Source organism: Amphiprion ocellaris, chromosome 3 (genome assembly GCF_022539595.1).
Source record: "Amphiprion ocellaris isolate individual 3 ecotype Okinawa chromosome 3, ASM2253959v1, whole genome shotgun sequence".
NCBI classification, from domain to species: domain Eukaryota; kingdom Metazoa; phylum Chordata; class Actinopteri; family Pomacentridae; genus Amphiprion; species Amphiprion ocellaris.
In genome coordinates, this window is record NC_072768.1 from 16,823,791 (window position 1) to 16,851,089 (window position 27,299).

The 27,299-nt window shown below is 41.2% G+C and overlaps 1 protein-coding gene across 2 annotated transcripts in view; it reads left to right on the plus strand.

Moving 5' to 3' along the window:
• LOC111567055 (PDZ domain-containing RING finger protein 4-like) overlaps positions 1–27,299 on the plus strand; it is a 123,941-nt gene that overhangs the window by 82,073 nt on the left and 14,569 nt on the right. For both annotated transcript variants that reach the window (XM_035947117.2, XM_023267916.3), the window contains 2 exons: positions 19,539–19,792; positions 22,348–22,450. In XM_035947117.2, coding sequence (XP_035803010.2) covers positions 19,539–19,792; positions 22,348–22,450 — 357 coding nt within the window. The remainder of the gene's footprint in view (positions 1–19,538; positions 19,793–22,347; positions 22,451–27,299) is intronic.

A 27,299-nucleotide genomic window follows, 5' to 3' on the forward strand; every position in this document is an offset into this window, starting at 1 on the left:
TGTGACAGGATCAAAAAAGACTCAAAAACTGCTTGGAGTTCAGAGGGTAAATATGAATTTCTTATGTGAGACTAGTTTCTCCTTTCACTATGATTCAGTCCACAGCGTCTAAGACAGAGTGTGAGATCGACAGGTAGTTAGCTGTTGTCTGAGGTGTTCCACCGGACTGTCAAAGCTCTAATCTATATACTCTGAGTTATGATCAATTCACACACAAAGCCAGCTACAATGAGACATTTTCATTGGAAGGTGGCATCGTCATTTTGCAAAGGTTGAGGAAGTTGGATAATCAGTAGGAGTTTGGTGAAGAACCACTGCTTGGCTGCATTGCAAAGGAGGAGGCTGACATGGTTTCAGATGTGTCAGAAATACATCTTTTTCGAGGTATTCCAGGCACGCCCTCAATAAAGACAGTGGACAGACCCAGAGCATGCTGGAGGGACTCCTGTACATATCCTGTGTGCTCAAAATCTCTCAGAAAGAGCTGTATGACAGGGTGGTAAAGAAGAATATCTTGCCACCAACACTGAGACCGAATTAGACGGTGGGGAATGAATGGATGTACAAGTCTCCATAAATAAACCATGATGGTGTGGAAAAATTTCTTAACACATAGATAAGTTTGTGTAAAGTCAAGAAAGACACTAACTGCAGACAAACTTGTTTGAGTCTACACGTGGATGCGATTGTTTTCTGGGGTGAGCTGTGTGTGCCAGAGGGACGGGGATCAAGAAAGACGAGACAGGAAGTGGATAATGTCAGGGGGTTGCCGATTGGTAGTCCATTAGTGTCATCGGCATGTCACTAACTCTGAGTGTCGTCGGTCCCTGTCAGGTTCCCTCAACTGCTTGTCAAATGTGAAGTGGGAGTGGTTGCTGCCATCGCACAGACATGCTGTGAATTTCCTCAGACGGTGCCACAAGACTACAGTGACGTCCCAAAGCTTGCTCGGGCCAAACATAGTTAGCAACAAAAGTGATGCTTCATTTAATGGTAAACAAGGTCTGCAATAAAAGGCCTGATATTGACTTGAAACTGCCACCATTTATAGTAAAAGCAGTTTAACAAAGAGAGTTTGATTTGAAAATAGTTTTCCTCAGAGGCGTGCCTTGAAATTGAAGGAGCTTGAGGGAATTGTCTAGAGGTAATCAATATGGGAATGTCTGTTTTTAGATACTGAGTGCATTTCAGTCTGTTTGTGAATTAATCAATAGCAGAATATGTTTTGTGAGAGAGATAAGGGGGTGGGATGAGGATGGGCTACTTCCTCCACCCGAGGGCTGCAATTCATCAGGGAGCTGACAATACACAGTGAAAAAGGACAAAGAGTACTTGACATGGTGCTTCTGAGTGTTTGTCTGCTCTGGATGTAGGTGTGTGTAGTGTGTGTGTGTGTGAAGGGGCTGTTATGCAAGTGTGTGTGTATGTGTTTGCACGCCAAAACATCATTTCATGTTTTTTCAGCTCTCCACTAGATTTCCCTGCTCCGGGGAGAGAGTTGTATTTCAGGAAACACGGAGTCTGGAAATATCCCGGTTGCTTGGGGAAAATCTATCACGCTTGCTTGTTCTTTGTACGAGAATGAATTTGGCGGTCACACAACTGAGGGAGTTCCGTTTTCCTCTCCGTCTTTGTCTGACACGTCTACGCTGCAGCCCACACCTCAGTGATGGCCCCAGGTGAATCTAAGATATATAGGTCTTCTCGTGTCAGAAAATGGCCACTCAGGGTGAAAGCCTGCAACAGAGGAGAAGGTCTTTGTCTCATATAGGAAACATTATTGAATATAAATGTTGCTTGGAGATATGATTTACGGAAAACGATCCAAAAAGCATGTTTTTTTTAACCAGAAGCAGTGTATATGTATGTTTAATATTAATACACAATGCTGTATTGGATAAAGGTGAAATTTATGCTCAGATTGCAGGTCGCTTAGGTTGTAAATAAAAACCAGTAGGGGGCCTCATATTCATTTTCTAAAGCAATCCAAAGATAATTATGTGATTATAAGTGAAATGGTGACAGCTGATGGTTGTTGAAAGTTACAGCTCATATCTTCCTGTAACTTTTAACAGAATCAGATTTGCTGTTTCTCCCTTTTTACACTGTTCTCTTAGATGTTCAGTAGCAGCTGAACAAGTGAGAAAACTGCTGCGATGTTGTCATAACAATGAAAGTGAGGATGTGGAGATGATGTGGTGTTTGACTTAAACTGGGGTTCACATCCCATCATTTACCAGCAGTCAGCATCTGTAAACCATGACGGTAATGTTCACATAATCAAAGCCATCACTGTGACATTTTCCCGGACAACCAAGAAGTTTTAGTAGTAAGTTTATAAAATGTTGAATATGAATCAATATCAATAATTATTGTTAGCTTTAATGACCTATTTTTATTAAGACCAGGAGGAAAAGGGTTTATTTGAACTGAACACGCGTTCCCACTTTTGCCTGTCAATCAAGATACACAGGCAATATTTCTGTTACCACACCAACTAAAAACACACACAAATGAAAACATTCATACAGTACAATACAAATAAGGAAAAAGGAACCATATCACCTTAATACACATTGAATAAAGAAAGAAAGCACAACCCAGAGCACACAGAGGGTGACTAGGGTGAAGCTGCCGTGCCGTGGTGAGGTTAAGGTCTCTAGTTGTATCGCTAGTAAGGGCATTCTGTTGAGCAGAATGTTCTGGCTGCACCACAATATTCTGATATCATCGTGGGATATGATGTTATGAGTCACGGACGGAGCACACGTGGGGTTTGTTCATGCAACTGAGCTCATTATTTGCTTTCATGGCAGTTTGAATCTAATGCACTTAGGTGAAGCAGATTAGTATTGCTATTGATGAAGTTTCTCGCTGGTAAATATTGCTGTCATTCTATTGCCAAGGTCTGCCATAACTAGAACAGCAAGATTCTTTCAGAAAGCAATGACAAACTTCTTTAGGTGCATGAAAAAAACAAGCAAATATTGCTACTATTTGTGGACATCATAGTATTTGTTTAAGACAAGGACGATATGTATGTATGCCTACTTCTTATTTCATGTGATGTAGGCATTTCCATCAATTCAGAGGCAGGGCTCTTTGTTGACACCACATCCAGATGTCTGCACCCACAAAGCTGTTATCCTCCTGCACTGAGTGTTGGTGTTAAGCAGAGATTTAAATGTGAGAAACAGAGTGAGACAGAGTGAACTAAAAGTGCCAGATGTGAGCAGGCTTTAACAGGTTGCCCTACTGCTGCTTGGGACCAATTAGCATTGGTCATGACCAACTTCCGCCCTGACATCAGTCTGTACGTTCTGAACACGTACTTCTTTTCACTTGCAATATGGTTCATATTTTATTAGCATCACTAATTATCTCTATTTCCAGCCCTCCACCGCCTGCTTCCAAGTCATAGAATTGTTATCTGAAAATCACAGTGGAACAGACGCTTTGCTCCCAAGCAGTTGTGCTAATCTAATTATAAAACACTAGGTAAATGTTGAGCAGATGCCCTCCACCAATCCCCCTACCCTCCTCCTCTCTGCCTTCCAATTGAGAGAGCCATTTGGTCTCATTCTAGTGTTACGTTGGCTCCACATGGAGTGGTGATCCTTGCCAAGTGGCTGCTATGGCATAAATGAACCTAATCGCTCGCCAGCTCTGCATACCGTCCGGTAGACAAGAACAAAAGAACTTCTACTTGAGTTAAAGTGGTGTCATCCCCTGCTACGGCGCCTGAGTCCTCAGCCTGTGCTGTCTGCTTTAGGAGTGTGTGTCTGCAGCGAGGATGCATGAGTGTGACGGAGTCAGAGGATGCTGCACTACCATCTCAGTGACAAGCGATACGCTGCTAAATAACTAATGGCTTCAGTGTCCTTGCACCTTGTATTTGGCAGTCATGCCATAATTAGGCTGTTAGTGGTGGAAAGGCAAAGAAAATGAAGGTAAATTGACAGCTTGGGAACACAGAGAGAGAAAATTGGCACTTTTACACTTCAGGAACTTGGCACAGGCTCAAGGTGGTGCGAACATTAATAGCTATGGCTCCATAATTGGACCTTTTAGCCTTTCTGTATAGGATCCAACAGCTTCAACCACAACAAGCACACCAAACAACAGCAAATCATAGTTACTGGATGTAACTTGTGCTCTATGAGCAGGTAGGAAATAGAGCAGAGGGTTAATAGAGGGTTTGTTGTGTTTGTTTATATGGTGAATTTTACATTGTTGATGGTGATTTTTGAGAGGAGAAAACTGCTACTGCTCAACAACGGCATCAAAAGGGCAGAAAAAAATGGCACTTGCTGTCTTTTTGTCTAAATAAATCAGCATTGAGCTCTGCACACCAGTTTTTTTAAGGATTCGGTCATCCCTAAAACAGATTATTGGAACTTTTGCACATCACTGTAGCAATTTGTGACCTGAGACTTTGTGCAACCTGCCAGGCCTTATTCTGATGTAATGGCACAATTATCTGACCAATCATGATAAACACCACTGACAGCAGCACCTGGAACTTAGATAGCATGTTATCTTCCAAGAAGTGTCAGACTTTAGTACCAGGCACCTCATTTAAAATCATACAGAGAATAATGAAAATCCAAGCAGAACACATGATAATGGCTACATTATGTTGAATTAAGCTACTATCACGGAAAAGCGGCAGTTAGTTATTAAGATTAATTTGGACCCCATGCTGTTCGTTCTCCTCCTCCTCCAGTGTTCACATGCTTCTCCTGACTTCATTGCCCTTCATAGCACACACTCTGTGCTGGGGAGGCAGAGCAGCTGTCATTTCTGTCTGGCAGGAGAGTGTCTTCACTCCAACGCAGCCACAAGTGACCTGCTCCTGTCTCCGAGCCAGGACAGATGACAGCCCCGCTGCAGCGTGTTTGCTCCAGGTGTGGGCTCCGGGTATAAGCTTCATTGGTATCCAAACCATGGCAGTTTTCACTTAACACCTGATTAAAATTTAATCTTGGCCTTGCAGTTGCAGGGATAAAGGCTTGTAAAGCAGTACTGAATTTCTATGTAGGTAGGATGAGTCTGAAGTACACACACGCGTGGGAACAATCACACGCACGTGCACACGGGCATCCATTACACAGTCGGACTATAAATCTGCCTTGGAATTAACCAGTGAGTGGAGGCTGATTGCTGTTGCGGTTCCCTCACAGTCTCAGGAATGAGAATAAATGAGCGGATGGTGGCATGAACAGTTCTTTATTACACCCATTAGCCAGAGGAGCCAGAGCCTTATGAAACATGGGACACCAAACACGCAGCCCAGTCGTCACATTCACGGCCTGCTTATGGTTTCCATGGTGGTGTAAAGACCCCCACCACCACACATGCATACCATTACCACATCATCCCCTCTGTTCACACAGTTGGTGGGTTCAGTGCATTCGCCTGCTTACTCCTTGTAACGTCGAAATATTACTGAAGTGCCAACTAATAAGTGCAGCTCTGGAGTGCCTCCATGAGCTCAATATGTTCATCAACACATTTTTTTTTCTTTTGGAGAAACTTCAAGATGTGGCAGAATCATTAATCAGAAATTTTGCAGTGTATAACTTGTGAATCACACAACTCTTCCCTGGATGCACTCCTCAAACAATAACGATGCCAGGTGTTCGTAATCAAGATTGGTTTGTTTGCTTGTGTTTTTTTTTTTTTTTTGCATATATTAGAATTGCCAGGTGGACTATTCTTCATTAATGTATTCTCCATCAAGAGCAAAGTAATGTTACAGCTCATTTACTGTGTAGAGCTTCAGGTCATATAAACATGTTTTGACAGGTGTTTCATTACAATCAGGATATACAGGCTGACGTTGTACCTACTAATCCCTGCTGCTACATGGTGATGTAGAGGCTCCTTCGTCACCGTTTCATAGTGAAGCAGTTTTCTAATGCAATCAAATTCGCCATAACCAGCAATACTGATGAACCTTTATTTGTTCACTGTCTATCACTTGGCAGCTTTCTTAATGGAAATCATAACACAGTACTTGGCTCTGATGAACTGGACAGGGTTCGCACAAGTCGCGCCCAGTCTTGATCAAATTTTACACAAATGTTGACACAATCTTTCAGGCTCACCATCATGATGAAGTACAAGTGGTAATGTAGCTCTCAACTGAACAGTTGCGAGGCAGCCAGAATAATAAAGCAGCTAAGACCTGCTTAATAAAACAAAACTGAACTACTGCTGTGTTTATGAGATTAACACAATGACCCAAAGCAAATGTTCTCTCATTGCCAAATTGCAAAAGAGTAAATTCAACAAAATTTCCAGAGCTTGAGACATTGGTGACTGCCAAGTGTTCTGCTTTACACACACAAACAAAAGCAGTTAGCAAACACTTGACTGGACTGATCAGTCACGACCTGGTGCACACAGGTGTGTATGTTCATAGCAGGAAGGTGAGCAATGATTCTGTGGCAGATAAGGCCACCAGAAGAGCGTCAGTGCACCTTGGCACTGATTATCCAAGTCTCTGAAACTCTACTGGAACTTTTATTACCATTATTTCTCAAAAGATATTCCCTTGTTTGACATTTTGATGATGGTGGTGCAGAACCCTGTCTAACAAGCAGATCAAAATCTCCCTCAGTTAGTCGGTTGGGTTGCGATCTGGTGACTGTGATGGCCAAAGAACATTGTTCACGTAAATTTTTATCAAACCATCTAGAGATGTCTCGTGTCCTATAGACTGGGACATCGCCATCCTGGAAGACATCACTCCCGTCAAAATAGAAATGTTTCAGCATTGGATAAAAGGGATCATCCAGAACAACTTCAATCTGCAGTGACACTTTCCTGTAAGGGAACAAGTAGACCCAATCATGTGAGCAAAATGCCCCCCACAGCATAATGGTTCTCTTGGTGTTGGACACACATGCATTTACCCACTTGTCGTAAATATGGTAAAGGATGATTCATCCATCGCTTTTTCCAAATCTCTATAGACTACTGTCTGTGGTTCTTGCACCGCTGAACTCTCAAATGTGCATTTATCTTTACAATGAGACATTTATACACTGCAACCGCTCTGTCATATCCTCTCTATGCAGCTGTCTATGGACTGGTCTTATTAACAGTCTCATCACATCCTCTTATTGACATTTTCAGTCACCTGAGTAAAAGCTGCTTTTCTGTTCTTCCTACATATCACACTAATACCCCACAGTCATCAATTGTGCACTGACTACAACAATTCCCAACCCTATTTATTGATGTCTTTACTGTAGATGTGAAGGCAGATGTCATTTTAGTCACTGTTCCTATTGAAACATGAGCTAGTTGAGATGTCCGTGACTGAAGCTCCTGCCATCTGTCCCCTAACAACAAACTCTTTCCAAAGTGACTAAAATAGTTGACTCATCTTGATACAAAATCAAAATTATCTGGGCCTGCTCTGCCTTTTTATACATGACATATTTCATGATTGGGGGTTAACAGCTTAATTATACCACAAAGTGTAGCTTCTGCATTTGATAGGTTTCTACTTTCCTTCTTTCCATTTTATCTTTAATTTGTAACCAGTCTGAGTGTGATCATGCCAAACATAATCATCAGTCTGCATTATAATCATAATCATAATCATTTTAATTCTCAGAATATTGGATGCGCCAAAACATATCAGGAAAACCGTACATATTTGTATTTATGGGGAAAAATACCAGAAATTTAGATTCTTCACTTTAAGATGGACATACTGCAAGTGCTATTTTTTGACACCAGCACACAGCTTAGAATGCAAGCTGATAATGAACTGTGATATTTCAAGATCATATTTCTTACTTCAAACTGTAAAACAGAGGGATATCTACATCAGAGTTCTGATGGTTTCGTGTTCTTCCCTGTATCTCAGGTACAGTATTTATCAGGCATACAGTAGCTCTTCTGAGTATCATTTGTCGCTCAAACTGTGTAATCAGGACACAGTGGGAAATGCTGAATTGCATCCAATTTCCTCTCACTTCCCTTTGTTTATTGACTCGGGGACCTGACAAGGAGTGAGACTCGAGTGGGTTGCGAGAAACCCACAGACACTAACTCTCCTAACCTTGCTGGCACTTTTGCTGTGCCACGAACAACACAGCGAGGAGCTGTGAAGTAGATTGATTACACTTGTGATCACTCTTCTAAGATAATGTCCTTCCTTTTAATCATGCATTGTGCCGCTGCTCTTTACAAGGAAAAGATTATCATCAGCAGCTTCATCACTGTCTCATTGTAAATGCCATCCTAATTGGACAGCTCTGCTTTCCGTTAGAAGTTTTGATCCTATTTGCTGCTGAGTGTCCTTCAGCTGAAATGGGATCACTTTTGGACGCTGTGCCTTTGCTGTCAGCCGTCTATGTGTTGTCTTTTCCCTCTGTGTGTGTGCAGATTATCAGTTTCCAGGTGAATGTAATTACTCTACAAAACCATCTAGGACTTGCTCTTCGTAAAATCAAAGAGTTGGCAGTATTTGCAGTATGTTAGCTTGATCCCTGCAGTGTTGAGCTTTGCTGAGTACTCCGAAGTCAATAGTCTCGTATTTACTCATAGGGTACCAGTGAGGCCTTCTAATCCTGTGACTCCATAAACCTGACATTTCATCGGCTCACCGCCCATTTATCTGCCAGACATCTCCTGGCTTTGCTTTCTGTGAAGCATTCCCATTGTTTGAATTAAGATGTGAAGACGAGTTTGGTGAAAGAAAGCTCGAATGAGAGATGAGGCCTTGCCGCCTCAGGCTATCAACAGTAATTCAGGCCTATTATTCTCTTTGATATTCGCAGAAATGACCAGACCTGCTGGCTGTCAGTCCACGGAGCAGTCTCAGTTTTACCGGCCTTTTCAAGTCTTTTGTGGTGGTTGACGTTTTTGATGGGATGCTAATTACTCTGTTTGACTATGGGGAAAGTGTTACAAACAGCAGCCTCAGAAACAAGACGGCAACAGTGGCACAAAATATGCACACAATAAACAGTTTTGTGGATTGACTTTTTCTGCCTCAGCATGTAGACACAAATTCTAAAAGCTCTGTTGTTTGAGACTTCTCCCCATTGTCTTTCTCGCCTTCTTTCCTCCTCCTTACTTTCTTTCTTCCCTTCTCACCTTGGTGCCCCACCTGAACTGGCTCCAAGTTAATGGCTAACAGGCAGATCAGTGGTCAGCCGCAGGGGTCCTGACTGACCTTTCAAACCCTCACAGTTTATTATTTGCACTGTCAAAGCCCCACGTGCCACCGTCTGACCTCCAATCTCATTCCCAAATCGGCCACCGTGTGACAGCCTCACAGACAAAGAGCCAGTTGGAGAGAGAGGATGCAGGCAAGAATGATGAGATGCCTTTGTTTTGATCATGAGTGTGTCTGGCATTATGTAAATAGTGCTTATCCGCTCTTAATTGCCTCTGCTGCTAGGATGAGCATATCAAACGCGAAGGAAACAATTTACTGCATTCAAAGTCTCTCCAGGCCACGGTGAATAAGACTAGACCTGGCATTTGATGGCATTGCTGGTGCCATCTGTTACCTGTGCCGTCTCATCTGCACTCTGAAACTCCTTGTAAAATAGCAGATAATGAGGAATAAATCTGGTTCATTACAATTTGGGTTTTATTGTTCTTGGTTTTGCATTTATTTGTGTCTGTAAAAACATCATGCATAATCAAGTTAATTGCTAAGATCTGGAAGGAAAAGAGTCAGATGGAGCAAGAAGCATAAATAAACCAAGGAGACCAGTTAGAATACTAATTGTAAACATCCAGTTCACTTAACAGACCAACTTCTTGGATCATCTTTGAGCTAACTACTATAGATGTATGTTCCTATATGATAGGAAATCATCACTTACACTATGGAAAGTCACTTTGGCTAGTCAAAGTTACATTTTTTATTCAAGATAACAAGAGATATCTGTTTTCAGTTTTGAGTCTGAACATGTGGTGTATGATGTATCTCATGCAAGGCTTCCCATTGGGTAATGGAATTTTACCAGCACTTTCGGCCTCAGGATGATCTTATACGCTCCTTCTGACTTGACCTACAGATATCCGCAGACTCATTTTACCTAGTCAAAAGCGAAATGACAGATATGTGTAATTACATTTTGACCAGACAGAATTACAATTTGAGATATAGTCATATTTGTGTCTAAAAAAAAGGGGAACGGACATATCTAAACCTAAAACTGCAGATATCTGACACTGGAATTACTTCTCGTCATAATTCAGCTGCAGATACCCGCAGTGAATTGCAGAAGAAGAAACCTCATAAACGTGAATGGTAGTAGTGATGTTATTTGTCCAAGGATGAATGACAATATGGATACCTGAAATGAAAATTGTGCATGACTAGCTATTATATTATTAATAGACTGGGTATGTGTTGCAGATGTTTCCAACTCTTTTCAAACTAGTTGAAAGAATATTTTAATTATCCAAATACATGTTCAGTCTAGTTGTTAATCGTAAGAAGGCTTGTCATGGCCACCTTTTGTTTTATCTGGCTTTACCCAAAGGTCACAAACTCTGCCAACACCTCTAAACAGTATCTGTATAACCAACAACAAGCATTAGAACAAGCTGACATGTTCTGTTAACCTTTTCACTGGCTCTCTTCCTTTTTCTACGGTTGTAGAAGTATTGTTTAAGGGAAAACAACATTAACAGGCTACAGACAAACAAAAGGGAGGGAATGGCATTTGTCAGACTTCAACTTTGTGTTGAAAATCCTCCTGCTATGCACCTTCATTTGTCTCACCTTCCCTCTTCCTGATTCTCAGCACATAAAGAGATGTTCCATGTCAGTACCCACTTGATTTTCTTCAGTCAGCATATGGATGGCACCATTACTCCTTACAACATCTTTTCACGCCAGCCAAGCCATTTTGCTGATCTGCACAGCGCACAGCATCATCCAACAGCCCCCCACCTCCCACTCCTTTCCCACCTCCCCCCCAAACCAATTACCAGTTATCACCAAGGAGGAGGCTGTTCATCCATTAGTTATTCATCCACCCAAGTGCCGCTTTTACTCTAATTCGATTTTCTCCCTCCATTTTACATTAAAACTCACTCCAAGATGGCAAGATCTTAAAAGTTAAGCACAGAGATTAACTATGCATCTCTAAATCTCTTTAACAAATATACCCTGCATGTACCATTAACCTTGAACAAGCTGATTAACTCAGCACTCCGTTTCCCTCAACAGTCCCAAATCATATTTAGAATTTGCAGCAGACTTTCATAATACAGCCAAAATAGGAGAGCACAATTATCTCACTTTCAGCCATAATCTGTTAGTGATGAAGATGGAACGCTGAATTGATCTAATTTTTTTTAGAGAAGGGGTCATAAGCCGAGCAGGAGGAAATTGTGGATATTACTGTGCTGTAATCTCACAAACAGAGCAATGTATGGACATCTGTGTGTTCACCCAACAAACTTTTTTGTGCAGCAGTGTGTGATTTGTGTGTGTCTTTCAGTGTCAGTGTGCACAACTACATGTGGTTTGGTCGTAGTGTGGTTAACGGCAGGCTGCCTATTTATAGCTGAACCTGGAGAAACTGTTATAATACAAGCACAAGGACTCACAGCTGGAGTTCAGCGAATAGCCTGAAAAATGTGATCTATTACTCGTTATATATTATGGAAAGTTGGCCAGTAATTCATTCATGAGCACTCTCTTCAACTGTTTTGCTGTGCCACACTTTTGACATTGAGTGTTGCGAGAGTTCATGCCGAGACCTCTTCTCCCTTTGTCCTTTTAAAACAGTTGTCCTTGCGATGAGCGATTACGCCGAGAGATTGGATAATAAACGTATGAAAAAAGGCGCCCAATGAATTTTAGAGCAGATTGAAAGAGGTGATACACTTTCAACGAGTTGCGCAATAAAGGGAGTACTCCACACAAGATTGGTGCTCAGAGAAGAAAATTGGCAGAATTCATCAAATGTTCTGCGAGCATAAAACCTCGGCAGTGTGTTTTATGTGGTTGGAGGGGTTAAAGGAGGCCTGTACATTGGTTCATGTAGAGATGTTGAGGGGATTGTCAGATTTCCCCAGTGGCATCCTTGCTCTCTCTCTCTTTCTCTCTGTTTCATGTCATCGGAGCGTTGCTTGAGTCGCTGAGACAGTAGCGCTGACTGTCTGGGAGTGATTTATGCAGTCATGAGGGCTGCATTGTAGCAGACCTTGGCCCGTATTTTATTCTGACACTTATTATTGAAATGAGACATTTGGGTGTAAAAAGAAAGCCAATCCGTTTCTTCACTGAGAGGATGAGGCAGCAGTCATGTTCACATCAAATCCCAGTCTTCCAGCATTTGGAAAGTCCTCAGGGATAATTTAATTCCACTTCTTTAGAATGTTCCCGTTCTCACTTGTACATAGTCTTTTTTTTTTTTTTTTCAAGTTTATGAAAATTCAGATTCAGTTTCACATGTTGAAAGATAGAATTGCAAGAAGCTAAAGCGACAGTTGAAGCTGCAGTGCAGCTGTTCAGGTGGATAAAAAAGAGACAGACAGTAGCAGTCAGTCGGCAGTGTGTGCTCCGCTCTGCGTTGGCATTGAATTTGTAGGAGAAATAAACAAACAGTGTAGTACCTATTATTTTTGCTAAAAGTTTAATGCTTTTTGCTTTGACAATGTAACTTTAGTTGTATTTGGAGCATTGCTGAGGCCCGAATAGCCATAAATCATCAGTACAAAGGTTGAGCAAAAGTGCTTGCCTAGACATTTCTGTCATCTCTCTGCTGTCGTCTCCATAATAAAAGGCACAGAATGCCAAAAGCTATTTTCAAACTTACAGATTCCAGGGAACATTATGACATGAAATATCCAGCAAAACTGTGTTGTTTGCAGATAGAAGCATTTTAAATAAATAGTTCAACCTTTTGGGAAATATGCTCATTTATATTGTTAATGATAGATTCCACCCCCTTATACACTGATCAGTCACTGACAGGTCAACTATAGAATACTGATCGTCTTCTTACAATGCATCTTTCTGCTGGGAATCCTTGGGTCCTGGCATTGATGTGAATGCTACTTTGACATGTACCACCCACCCAACATGGCAACAGCCCACCAAGCAGCAGTTGCATCATCCAGCGGGACGATGCACTCCGCAACACCACAAAAACTCTTCAGGTACAGCTCAAAAAACTTCACAAAGAGCTCATGGGGTTGACCTGGCTTCCAAACTCCCCACATCACAGTTTGATCAAGCATCAGCAGGATGTGCCAGAACAACCCCGATCCATGGAGTCCCCACCATTCAACCCACTGGAACCAAAGGATTCACTGCCAGACACTACAGGACCCTCTCAGAGTTCCTAAGTTCATCCCTAGAGGGGGACCTGTGCTATATTAGGCAGGTGGATATAAGACTGTGCTGTGACTGCTGACTGGTGTATGTATGCTTATTATGAATTAGCTTATTTAGCATGACGACTGTCAATAGAGAAAGGTGGCAAACTTAAGGTTGGCAAAATCCACCAGAAATTCCCAAAGTAGTAAGTTCCAAAGTGTAAAAATGATAGTTTTTACTGTATGCAGAAGATTTCTGTGTTCTATATTGAGAAGCACCGATGATTAAGGCAGAACCTCACAGTGGGTGTAATACTGGTGTAGAAGAGGAATGGTTTTCAGTCTATCAGCACACAGTTTAGATGATTGACAAGTGTCCTCCTATTTCCCTAGACCATACACCTACAGAAGAGACTGTCAGGACACCATTTTATTGAACCCGAATCCTTATGTGACCTTTTTAAGTATGGAATTTTAGCTTAAAAATGTACGGTGTAATTTCAGTCAGCACAAACACAAAACAAACTTTAGCTGTTTTGTGTACCAAAGATGTAACTAAATATTCTGTCACTCTAATACCACGATTGAGTATGTTGCCTGAATACAATGTCACACTGCACTGTTCTTCTTTGTCAGTGACCTGTAGTGCCAGAGAGAGAGAGAGATGCAGAAGAGATACAATCAGGTATATCCAGGTATTTTACCAACTTACAACTTGATCTGTAATGAAACTGGCTATCAGAACCCTCCATCCACCGTTTTCCTCTAACTCTTTTATCTGAGGGCTCCACACAGCTGACTGGACCCTAACGACGAGGGGTCATGTTGCCTTTTCCCCAAAGATGAGAAGATGGAACAGGCGTGTAATCGACGGCCGTAAGCGCTACACTCCCGGGGCTGGATGACCTACATGTTACACTTTCCCCATCTGCCTGCATACACTTAACACCCCACAGGCTGCCACTCAAAGCAGCAGGTGACGGCGTGCAGGAGATACAGACCGTGTGTAACAGAGGCTTACTGCATGTACAGATGTTCAGCGCAACACCCAAGGTTACACAGTTAAACCTTGGGTGCTGCTGAAAACCTTGTTTACTTGTCAGCGGAGCTGACGTAGAAAGGATGACCTTGCTTCATTCATTTCATTGCACTTCCAGTTCAACCAGGATGCGCGTGGAGACAAACACTTTCTCCTTGTTCACAGCATAAACTCCCTAAAATTGAAAACAAAAACATTTCATTAAAATTCAAAGTGCTACATGCAAGCCATAAAGCAATGTATGCAGTTAATTCAAAGGCATAAAAAAGCTAATGGACTATTAGAGTCTATCGCCTGAGGCTGCCTTTTCTCCTTACTAAAGAAGGGCATCAATCACTTGTATCAGTAATGCCTTGCAAGCTGCTGCCAGTGTCTGTGCCTCCTGCCACAGAAACAGTCCCTCAGCAGAAGCAGATGTGGCTGAAGTTGACATGTTAACAGATAAACTGGCCGCACTTTCGCACCACTATCACTACATTCTGCCCCCAGTCTTCGGAGATATTGATGGGAGGCAGCAGTCGATGAGACAAAAGCAGTGACAGAGGAGACGCCTGAGGGGTTGAGCTAAGCTGCTGTGTGTTTGTTCTTCCTCGCTTGTCCTCTTACCTGGAGGATAAACGATAAGATGGGACACAGATGAGAGCCCCCTTCAGGATTACGCTCCGCTGTAGGCGACTACAAGCTCATAATTGTTAAAAAAAAAAAAAAAAAAAAAATAGCGACTTTTACTGAAGTTTTCAAGTAAGTCTGTTTGTTTGTTAGTAACAGCTCAGAACAGCTTAAAGCGACGTGAGATATTTACTGAAGCGGACACTCAGCCGCGTCACAAGTACACAATTTTGGAACGTCTTTGTCAATATGGGACTCTGCCACAGAGAAAATGAAAGAAAAGAAAAGAAAAGTGGCTTCATCCTTTTGTTACACTTCACTAAGCTGCTTTACTGCGTCTGTTGTTGGAAAGCTGGTGGTCGTCTCGGGGGGCTCTGAATGAAAACACATTTCTTTTCTGGCTACAGCTGCTGCATATCCATGTGCAAACAGCCAACAGATGTGTCTTGATTCCAGATACTCCATCCCAGCACCCATTTCCGTCCAACTTCACGTTTACCTGATCATCTCCCATCCAAACTGCAGAGCAAATGATCTCTCATGAGTAATCACTGTTGTTTTGTTCTAGACCAATAAGATAATTCATGTTGACTCTGTGCGTATGGAGCAGTTTTAGCGGTGAAGCACTTGCAGAGCTGCTTCGGGGTTCATAAACACTACAGCTGCTAAATAATTTGTTGCGAGCAGATTTTGTTTACCAGCATGTGTTTATGAATGAATATGAATTTGCATACTTTGCATGCACACTTGAGAAAGATAGCGGACTACATTGAAATGTGTGATGAAACTTTTAACAGGCTGCAGCTTGTACTGAGCGTAAGCAGTCACAGTGGGGAAAGTGCTTAAGATTAGGGGAAAGTTAGCCGATTGCAAAAAATTTCACTGTGTAAACCCTACCGTCATACATTTAGGCATTCTGACTGGTGTTGCATTTTTGTAGAGAAAAAAAGCTGGGCTGAAGACAGATCTTCAGTATGCAAATATCTGAGAATATCCAGAAAACTGCAGCCAGGATTGTAGAAACCCTTCCCATCTGTCAGATCTACACAACTAACTAAGACAGTGTGTTTAGCTGGATAGCCATCAGTCAAGGGGACGCAACAATGATGGCAAAGTCCCTCATGCAAGAGTTAAGACTACTTAATATTCTTGTGTTTATTAGGGATTAATTGCTCCATCTGGCTCTCATGAAAACCACAGAAGAAAATAAAAAACAGCACTCCTTCCTTTTTATCCTGACGCGTTTTCTCGCCTCTTTGTGGCTAGGAAGCGGTGAGGCTTGGAGGAGGAGCCTGGACTGGACAGTCAGTACCAGAGGGAGAGCTGGGAAATTTGATCATTTTTCTTCAGGTCTGTCATACGCCATAGGCTGCCTCATTTGTCTGCTCCAACTCCTTTGTTTCCACCCGGCTCACTGTTCTAGGATTAGGCTGCAGAGCGAGAGACCAGCAGCGAAACAAGGCAGAAAGAACGAGAAATAGAGTCCAAGGAACTATATAAGCTAATTATTATATTGCTTCATGTTTCTTTAATACAGTACTTAAGTCTAATGTAATGCAGTACTTAATGCATGCTGAGTGGCCAAAAAAGAGAATGAAAGCAGGTTTGGAGAGTGAGGCAAGGAGGGATGAGGGAGGCTACACGACTGCACATTCCTTTTTCTTTTTTTTTTCCCTCCAAATTGCCCCGCAGTTCCACAGGAGTGATGTTGACCCAGTTTATCTCCCACTCAGGTGATTAATGCAACATCGCTCCAAACAAAGGTCACATCAGGAGGCAGGGGAGCAGGCCAGAGCACAACAAGAGCTAAGGGAGTTATATATGGCTACTGTTATGGCTGAGAAAATAAGTTGTTTGTTTTTTTTTTAGGGCATCACTCAGTCCCTAGAGATAGACATGGAGAAGTGGAAGAAAAATTAATAGAAGAAACACATACTCATATACACACACAGGAATGAGAGAAATACACTACAGCTAGTGTAACAGTTATTATACTATTATTTTTACCCTATGAAGTCAGATGGAATTTTAATTTTAATTGAATTTTAGGGCTGCTCCACTGTTATTTACTAAGAAAGATTAGTTTTCTTTAAGGTGCCCAATGCAAGATTTTTCTCATTAAGACGGCATTAAGAGAGCAACGAAAAATTATCTGCTATTAGAGGTGATTTATTAATAATTGGTAATCGATAAATTGCAGTTTTGATTGATAATCGAACATACTAGCCAACGAGGAAAAAGAAGGAAGGACATACATGTCAGAAAATGCTGTAGTACCTGGTTGCACCATTGGGTGGAGCCTCTTACTATTTAATTACATTAAAGACTGCAATTCAGTTGCTGTGTCTAACACTGCAGTGTCACGAGGAACCAGTAATTAGACCACTGGCAGTTCAGTGTTGGCAAGCAGGGAACATTGTAGGAGTTTAACTAGCTTTGGGCTTTCAAGCAAAACTGTACAAAATGCTAATCATTCTCAGGTCCCGCCTCTTTGTGAGTTTTGGACAGACAAAACAACATTTGAACACATCACACTAGGATCTGGGAAGTTGCGTGATTTAAATTTTTCTTTTACAATTCGTAGCTAAATGAATACTTAAATAAAAATAAGAATGATTAGAAACTAATTCTTTGCTTCTTCCTTAGTCGAAAGCCAAAACAGCTGGAAACCTCCCTCAAATAGGACCTAATCAGGAAGTGTAATATGTAGCGATGTAGACATTTTTATTAGAGAAAATAAAAACCCATTCTGAGCCGGGCTTTACAGACGATTTGTGCCGTCAGGTCCTATCAATACCTCACTGCTGTTTCAAACACGTTGAGTCATTTCCCAAAATACACTGTGTCAAATTCACTGAGATGTGTAACAGAACATTTATGAGTGAAAAATTAGTGTTGGGATATCAGGGGTTGAAAATATAAGCCTTCTCTGTCTGTAGGATTCCCTGGTGGTTTTTCTGTCTTTAATGTTCATTTAGAGGCAGCACATACACACCAGCCAGTTACTTGAAACAGTCGACAGCTCTTGAATTTAGGTCATTTTGTTAGAATCAGAACTAGGCTGTGTGTTTTTCTTTCTAGCACTATGCTGCATTTTTAAGAGAGTTTGTAATTCAGGACTTGAAACAGCTGCTTTTCTGTTTCACAGCCTTCCACAGCTGACACTTGAGGATATAAATGCTTTTATAGTTATCATTTTAGCCAATTTCAGCTTGCTGTGTGAGCAAAAGGCTCCACTCCAAAGCCGTATTTAAATAAAACAGGAGGTGTAATTGCGCTCCTGTGCCCACCTTATTTTCTTTTCTTATTTTTGTGGTTATCTAAATTATAATCTCTGGTTTCAGCGTTTATACCAAAGCACGTTCTCTGAGGTATTCCACAGCCGTAGTTTCTCTTCCAGAGAAATTACTGGTGCTAAATGAAGCAATGATTTTCTTTATATGTGCCAGCTGTAGTGCAAATGGTTTTCAATCTGCCAGAAAATCCAGTTCATTTTGTGGAGATGAGGTTGAAGATGGAATGAGTGAACAGGGGCCATTTGGGCTTTGATCAAACATTCTGATAATGTTGCATCAAACTGTGTTTTGTATGTATGTTTTCCAACGCTGTATTCATGAAAATTTCTTTTTGATCATCTGTTGAGGGACATTCAGGGAAAAAGAAAGTAAAATTTTTTTTTTTTTTTAATCTGAATGCATCCATCCTCAGTACAACTGTAACGTTATAGAAGGTATATGGGAGGATGGCCTTAAGGACACAACACTGTCTTTACAGAATATGTTGGATTTTCAGAAACAGGACAAGAAAAATCGGCAGCAGTCGGCAGTAAACCTTTAAACCAATTTATAGTAACTTATGTACAATTCTGTGAGGATATAACATTTGAACCATTGTTGTAACAATATGCATTTTAGTCCGTTAATCTGACTCTGCTCATGTTACCTAATGGCTTGTTACACAAAACTGGTCGTCCCTGGAGACTGTTTGGATAAGGGCCAACACTATATATAAATTCTTAGGAGGTGATTGGATGAACCAGCTGTCCATCACCACCCATCATGGGTTAACTTCAACTGTTGTCACACCTAACACACCCTTGTACACACGGCTAGTAGTTGATCATAAGTTGCAGATTGGTCCAAACCATTGTAGTTTGGCACAGAGCTTGAAGTTGGGCAAGATGGACTCTCTCATGAGCTTGTGAATCTCATGAGAATTCAGTTGCCTTACAAGGTAACTTCTCATGTCATGTTCTTGAACAAATGTGAAAAAGTGTGACACTGCTTTTGAGTTTACAACCCCGGTGTCAGGTCCTAATGAACATCAGCACAAAAAAAGACTCTGTCCTTCAGCTGTCACTTTGTCTAAAAAAGCACAGTAGAAGACAGATGATAGAAAACTCCAAAGACTGAGGCTCAGTAGAACTAGTTTGATTATGTCAGTTCCGCTACAGCAGCTCTGCTCCTGTGAAATGTTTCTGTCGCAAAGGTCACAACATAGCCCTAAAGGTGATATAAGTACATAGTTTTCTCATTGTAGACAAAACACTTACCATTTTCCCTGTCATTCTCAGGTGAATGGGAAGGAGTTATCCAAGTCCAGCCATGATGAGACAGTGGAGGCCTTTCGTGCTGCCAAGGACCCCGTTGTGGTGCAGGTCATCAGGCGGACCCCCAGCGGCCGCCCCCATGGCCCCCCTCAGGAAATCCATGTGGTGGATGTGTGCACTCAGACCGACATCACCTTTGAACACATCATGGCGCTGGCAAAGCTCCGGCCTTCAACTCCTCCTGTGCCTGACGTCTGTCCCTTTCTGCTCTCTGACAGGTGAAACGACAGGAAGTAGTTGTTTGTTTTACATGTCTGCAAATATCTGAATCCTTTTAACCTCTTTTATTCCTTGTTACATCAACAAAGTTGCTGTCTTGTTTCTCCCAATGAAACAGGATAAACAGTGATTAAAAACAGGAAATACACTTTTAAGCAGCTCTGTGAGTTGATACAATTTCTTATTTCATTTTATATGATATAATTAGACAGATTTTGGTTCACTGCCACCGAGAAAACAGAGTTTGTTGTTGTGTCCTTGTTTTGACTTTGGCTGGTAATTAAGAAGGGAAAAAAAGTAAGTAGTGAGAAATGTTATTGAGCTATGAAGCAGAAATATCAGTGTTTGCAGGATTAGCATTACAAGTACGAAGGACGCCTGTGAAATATAAATTAATTGTGTAACCAGCTGCATAGTTTTCTGACAAATATAGATTTGTTTGATGAATGAGCTTCTCGGCGTCCTTCATGTCCTCCTTCACCAATAGGACACACCGAATTAAAAATAAAAGGCAAATAAAGAACAGTCTTAAGTGGTCCTAATTGGTCATTAATACTGAATGTATGTGTGAAGTGCGCTAATGCATCAGCAAGTAGCTGAAAAAAACTAAGAATCAATATAAAAAATCCAATTCCATCAAAAATGTTGGCACATATTTAACATCCTCAGTAACGCCGAACATGTGAACTTTCCAACCTCTCGAGTCAATTACGTTTGTTACTCCTATCGCACCTGAACACATCGTAGTCACAAAGGGGATCATTGTAGCTGAGTGACAGATGCAAAGCAGCATTACCAGATAAATCAATACTCCGTTTGCTGGTTGAATCAGGTTTTTCTGCTCAGTATGAAGCTCTCTTAGTTTGTTGACTGTCTTTTACAGTTTTTACTTTCTGAATGATGTGGCACAACCTTTCATATTTTCCATCTGCTAAAAAAAACATGCAGAGAACTCGACTGTCAGATTAAAACTGTTAGCTTGACTTACATGCCTATAAATTTAGTTGAGATTAAAAGAAGAACACTGTCACTGTGTGCAAGAATGCACACATGGTATAATCACTAGAATTCTCATCATATCTCAGATGAATGTCGTATATGCCAAACCCAAATTATTTTTTTTTTACTGTTTATGTGAGACGAAAGCATAAAAATGAAAAGATCTTGAGAGTTTAAAGTATCAACAAGAGGTTTTCCTGGGAAACAACAAAGGAAACATGGTTTGTTATTTCATCTTCTGGCATTTTTAGTTTATATTCTGTTCTTCCCGAAGGAGAAGTAAACTGTGAACAAGAAAAGTTTTGCATAAAGGAATATCTGGGTTTCACCTCTGGGGAGCGGAACAATAACAGTGCAGGAGCTTTATAGCGCAGAACTGGGAAATCAGGACCGTTGTGGTGTTTGGTACAGTAGACAATTAATTCCAATAACAATAAACATTTTGAGTTCTGTATTTGTTGTCATTTGCAATTGGACACTTGCTTATATAGTCGAGGATTGAATTTTGACCGGCTGCTCCATCTGAGTTGGTCATTGTCGCAAACATCTTTAAAAAACTGTTATTTTAAGCGTTGCACATTAGTTACAAAGAACTACACATGACCAGATCAAAATCATTACACACATGTATATATGTCTACATGTCTGTCACTATAGAAATCACCATAGGGACTTCTGGCCATAATTGGAGCTGCTCCATGTATCCATTTTCTCATGGAAGGTTTACAAGGTGATTAAAGCAAATGGGCTAATAAAAAACGAGGCAACACTAAGCAACGTATACTTACAGCCCCAGGCCGGGTACAAAGGTAATCCATGTGTTCCATAAAACTCACATTTTCTTCTCTACTTCTGAGATCAGGTGCACAACCCAATATATTGCGTTTTTTATAGATATAAGAAATGTTGGTATCTCATATTTGAGGCAAGATTGTAAATGTGTAATTGTGTTCTTTCCACAGACTGCCAAAGGTTGTTATTCGAGTAATATCGAGGCATCAAGCATTATGACATTTACAAGTCTGTTTTTATCACCGAAAGGTTGTTTTGAGACAGTTTTATAGGGCTGGGTAATCTGAGAGTCAGACGGCCCCTGAACACATCACTCAACATGTTCAACACGGTGTCTTTTTGAAGTTTTTGTCCACCATGATTATCTTGTGTGGCACTGAAGTTGCTCATCTTGTTAGGCCCTCACAATGCTGTTTTGTTCAGTGACTGAGGGAGGCATAATAGAATTACACTGTACAATGTGGGGGGCTTTGTCTGTCAAGTGAAGGAAGCAAATTACAGTATGTGGATATGCTGTTATTAACAAGGGGCTGCACTTTTATCACGTACACACACACTCCAGCAGCAGTTAAAGCCCTTGACAAATCCTTTATTCTTCAGATTCCAGAAAAGACAAAAGCGCCAAAACCCTGTCACTTTGAGATTTTGAAAGGTTTTAAAGAGGATGATGAAAAGTATCTTTCTAACGCTGAAATCCCCACCTCTTTCTGCTTCCCTGTCTGTCTTTCCTCCTCTCTCTTCCTCTGTATGTCTCTCCTGACAGCTGTCATTCTCTTCATACAATGGACCAGGATTACTATGAAGGGACAGACTACTTCTCCCCTATTCCAGCTGATGGAGACAGAGCAGAGGAGTTTGAATACGAGGTAAGAATTGCACTTGATGTCACTAGTAATCAGCAGGCAACGACTGTATATAAAAGATAGTCGTAGCCACCATGACGTCACCCATTGGTTTGCAGACAATAGGGATGTGTCGTGCAAAAGATGCGCCTCTAAGAGCCAATGCTTTGTAGTGAATCAGAAGAGCCGACTCCCAACTTTTTTAATAGAGATGGAGTTGAACACTGTACTTGCAGAAGCCACGTTACTTAATCCTAGCTTAAAGAAGCTTGCCTTCAGTGACAACCGAGCTGTTGATGAGGCACTTCAGAGAATAAGTGCAGCAGCAGCACAATGTACCCCCAGCAGACAGACACCTCCACCATTAGAGGGCAAAGTGGAGGAGAAACTTCTGCAGTGTGGAGGCTCTTTGATGAAAGAGCTACAGGAGATGCTGCAATGAGAAATCCTACAGCTGATGCTGTAATGGAGGTGAGATCATATCTTGAGGAGCCCCTCATCCAATGAGCAGATGACCCACTGAGCTGGTGGCAGGCCAAGGCCTAAGTCTTCTACCACCTTGTGAAGGTGATGGAGGGGAGACTGTATTGTGGCAACTTCTGTTCCATCTGCGAAAGTCTTCTCAAAAACTGGGCAGATACTCACCGAAAGAAGAAATCGTATCAGCTCATCCAAGCTCAGGGATCTGATTCTTCTGAATGCCAGCCTGCACTAAGGACATTTATACTGTTTGAATAGCGAGTTTGGTTCTGTTTCTCTTCTGGTTCTGTTCTGTGGGTTTGTGTGCAGTGTTTTGTGCATTTGATTTTTATGCAAAAAAAAGTTTGATTAAAATATTAAACAAAAATAAGAATGCCTGCTTTGTAACAGAATAAATGCACAAATTAGGCAATTATGAGGCTTCTGATAAAAACACTAAATGCAAAATGGTTTATCAATACACAAATCATTCATATTTTCCAGGTTAGGTTACAATATGAGGTAGTAGCAGCTTACTAATCACAAAGTAGCGTGTCCTGCTTTATTGGCTATTTTACTTTAAAATCATTCTGTTTCCCAAAAGTTTTGAAACTAGTGACTGAGACCATAAATTCATTAGCAACATATTTACTGAGATAACAAATCAAATGAGAAATTGGGTCATTTTTTCTGTACAATCAGACTTCTAATCAGAGAAGTTTCCCCCTACTGGTCATGAATGAGAATGCAGGTTTAAGTCACTTTTGCATTGGCTTTGCTTTTCACAGCCAGAGGCTATGATCTTTTATCTACAATCTGTGCCATAGCCTGACAGGTTCATCAGCATAGTCTATGTCATGTTGACAGGTAGCTAACTGGAAATTGCAGTAGAGAAAAGCCACACAGTAAAAAAACAAAAACAAAAGGTGTTGCCATTACAAGGTTTGTATAGCCCAAAACTCTGGGAAAAAATGTTTTTCAAGTGTAAAATATTAGTTCTGTACAAACAATATCACACACTGTACAGGTCAGGCAAAATATTTCTGTCTTTATTATTACTGATGTTTAAAAAACACTAACAAATGTCAGCTATTACAGGGTTTTTACTGCTAAAAAAAACAAGATAACTGCTGAGAATTCCCTCAACATTTCATATTTAATACTGCTACCTAATTGGTGGAGGGGTGCAAACACTACTTGACTCTATGGAAAGGTCCCGAGGGGATAGTAGAGACAGATAATCAGCCATACTGCAGACAGCTTGAAAAATATGCCTTGCTTCCAATGGAAATGATAGGCGTCCATGCTTTTGTTTTTTCCCCAACAAGGTGAACACAAAGTAGAAAACTTCCGAACAGCTACAGGGTTGCCTAGGATTTGTTAATTGTTTTTGCAACTCTGGAAGAAACACCTAACAAGGTGGTTGACTCAGAGCTCGATCAAACCCAATTAAAATCAGTTGTGTGTGGCAGGTGCAAGTGTGAAAAAAAAAGAGAAACACATTTCTTCACTTCTGCATCTTTACTGGAGTGTAAGCAATGGGATCAGTAGTAAAGGTGACGTTTCTAAAGCTGTTGGTCTCTGACACATGTAGATATACGTACGGATACACGGATTCCACTGTGACAGGAGGAGATAAACAGAATCTGTTCTGCTCTCCGTTTTGGTCCGATATTCTTTATTTCCGAGTCATTGAAGTGTGAGCATATATCGTGCAGACTGTCCTGATGTGTGATGATTGCTCACCCCTCCTTCTTCCTATTTGTTTCATTTGAATTTGTTTGAGTGCTTCCACCCACTGAGCTTGAGCTGTTTCTTCATATCCTAAAGAGATTTGCGCACCCACTTGGATCACAGAGGCCCCAGTGTCAAATCAGAACAAATATATAATATTAGAGCATCTCTTTATGCCTCATTGCTATTAGCAAATCTTATTATTCTGTGTATGCTTTGCAGCCTGCACCAGATTTATTTTTTTTATTTCATGCTCAGGGAGTTTTATACCATCCTAATGCTGTTCCACTTACTGTATGTCAACTGAAAAACGCTGTGAGGGGGATACAGGCAGAAGCTGAAAAGCCACTTTCAGAGTCAACCTGATCCCTCACTCCCTGCTGAAGGAGAGAAATGAGAGTGAAGGAAAGACAGCTCTTTAAATTACCTTCTCTTTGGTGAAAAGGCACAGTAGGAGAGAGCAGTTTGCCATCACATAACAGTGAAAAACCTTTAAACCTAATTCACCTCCTTAATACACTGACACATTGATGCTGATGAGGCGGAGAGATGGCAGATGCCACTAAAGCACACATTCACTGTATAACTGAAACCTGTAACGATCCATGTGAACAGTCAGCTTGGAGTTTGAGTTTTGACGGCCACAGGGTATGCCACATATATAAAATCTGCATCTGAGCCGACTGTATTCACTGAACTGTTGTTTCTACTAACACCTGTAGAGTTCTTCATCACTGACGGTGTGTTTACATGCATTTACAGCTTGCCTAATCAATACCTTTATATTAAAATCAGTCAAGTGACTATGTATGAAGTGGAGTTGTTGCTCTTAGTAATGAACCCTAAGAGACTTATTACCTGTAATTGTTTTGGTTTTACAGCTGCTGCTTTAGCAAGCAATCAGTCAGAAAACAGCTCTGCATTAAAACAGTGTAAGAGGCTGCGTTGGTGTGGGCATGTTGGCCAAATTACAGTCCAAGAGGACCAGCTGAGTAAGGAGCTTATCAGACACTAAAACGTTACAGCATTGTTTTATAATACTGGTAAATAGTACTTTGGAAAGTTAACACGGCTGTAACCGTTTAGCTTCTCGTAATGTCAGTTAAGACCTAAAGAGTGGAACTACATTCCTAAAGAAGGAGGGCTGGTGCACGTATTTTAATGGCCTTGTTGCATTGTCCAAGGCTCATAGACATACATGAGGAGTGAAGGTTTGATATATATGCAGAGTGCCCATGCTGACCCCTACCAACATCACCTATAATGAGCATGTCAATGTCAGACCTGCACCAGAGAGCAAAGAAAGAAGGTTACATGCCCTGATGAATCATGTGTGTGTCATTTAGCTGGGGAACAGATAGAGCAGGATGCACTATGGGAGGAAAGCAAGCCTACAAAGGCAGTGTGATGCTCTGGACAATGTTCTGCTGGGAAACCTTGGGTCCTGGCTTTCATGTGGATGTTACTTTGACACGTAGCACCAACCTAATGTTGTTTCAGACCACGTACACCCCTTCAAAGCAACAGTATTCCCTGATGACAGTGGCCTCTTTCAGTAGGATAATGCACCCTGTCACATTGCAAAAATAGTTCAGAAAGTGGTTGGAGGAACATGACAAAGTTCAAGGTGTAGCCTTGGCCTCCAAATTCCCCAGATCTCAATCTGTTGGGGGTATCTGACAAAAGAAGCCCAATGCCTGGAGGCCCCACCTCACAACGTCCAGGACTTCAAAGATCTGCTGCTAATGTCTTAGTGCCTGATACAACAAGACACCTGCAGAGGTCTTACGGAGTCCAGGCCTCGAAGGGTCGGAGCTATTTTAGCAGCACAATGATGACCTTCACAATATTAGGCAGATACTTTTTAAGATTGCGGCTTATCATACTAACATAAACGCATTAACTGAGTTTTTGCAAGAGCATGTGTTCATAAAAGCCTGAAAACTGAAAGAGAATTGCTATTGTTTCTATTTAGCTGGATTAAAAAGACACAGCATGGTTGAATCTAAAGTAACTAAATGTAGATCAGTCTGATTATAATGCAAACAGACTGAAATAAAGAATAGTAGCTTCTACACATCTGTGACAGGATATTCTCTGTGAAAGTAAGACACATTCTCTTTTTAAGGCTCTCACTACAAAGCCCTCTATGGTTAAAATAAACCAGCACTGACCCAAAATATGTTCAGTGGGAGAGAGTAGACAAATCTGAGTAGTGACTAGTTTTAAAGTGACTGACTAGTTAAGGTAAATCCATTCTCCGATTCCCTCCTAAAAGCTGAATTCTCTGCACTGTATACTGTCTGTCTTTAATTAGAACTTGCTCAAAGTTTAGCTATCTCAAAAACCTTAAGGTGGGACTTCAAAATAAAGCTTTCCTGTAATAAGAAAAGGGAAAAGGGGCTATGGGAGTGAACATATACAGTATGTAGCTCTAGTTTTATTGTATATTCTGTGGACTACCAGTCTGCACACTTCTGGCCTACAGTCTCTATCATGTCTGTCCTCTCTGATGTCTGCTTTTCTGGATTGATGAAACATGCAGGTCATGTGTCATAGCTAGAATTTCACACAGAAACATCATACATTTCCCAGGATTAGTTTCGGTGACTTTTGAGGAAGTGAAGTACACTCCAAGCTCAGAGATAGTCCTCCCTCTCTTTCTACCTAGTGGTAGCCA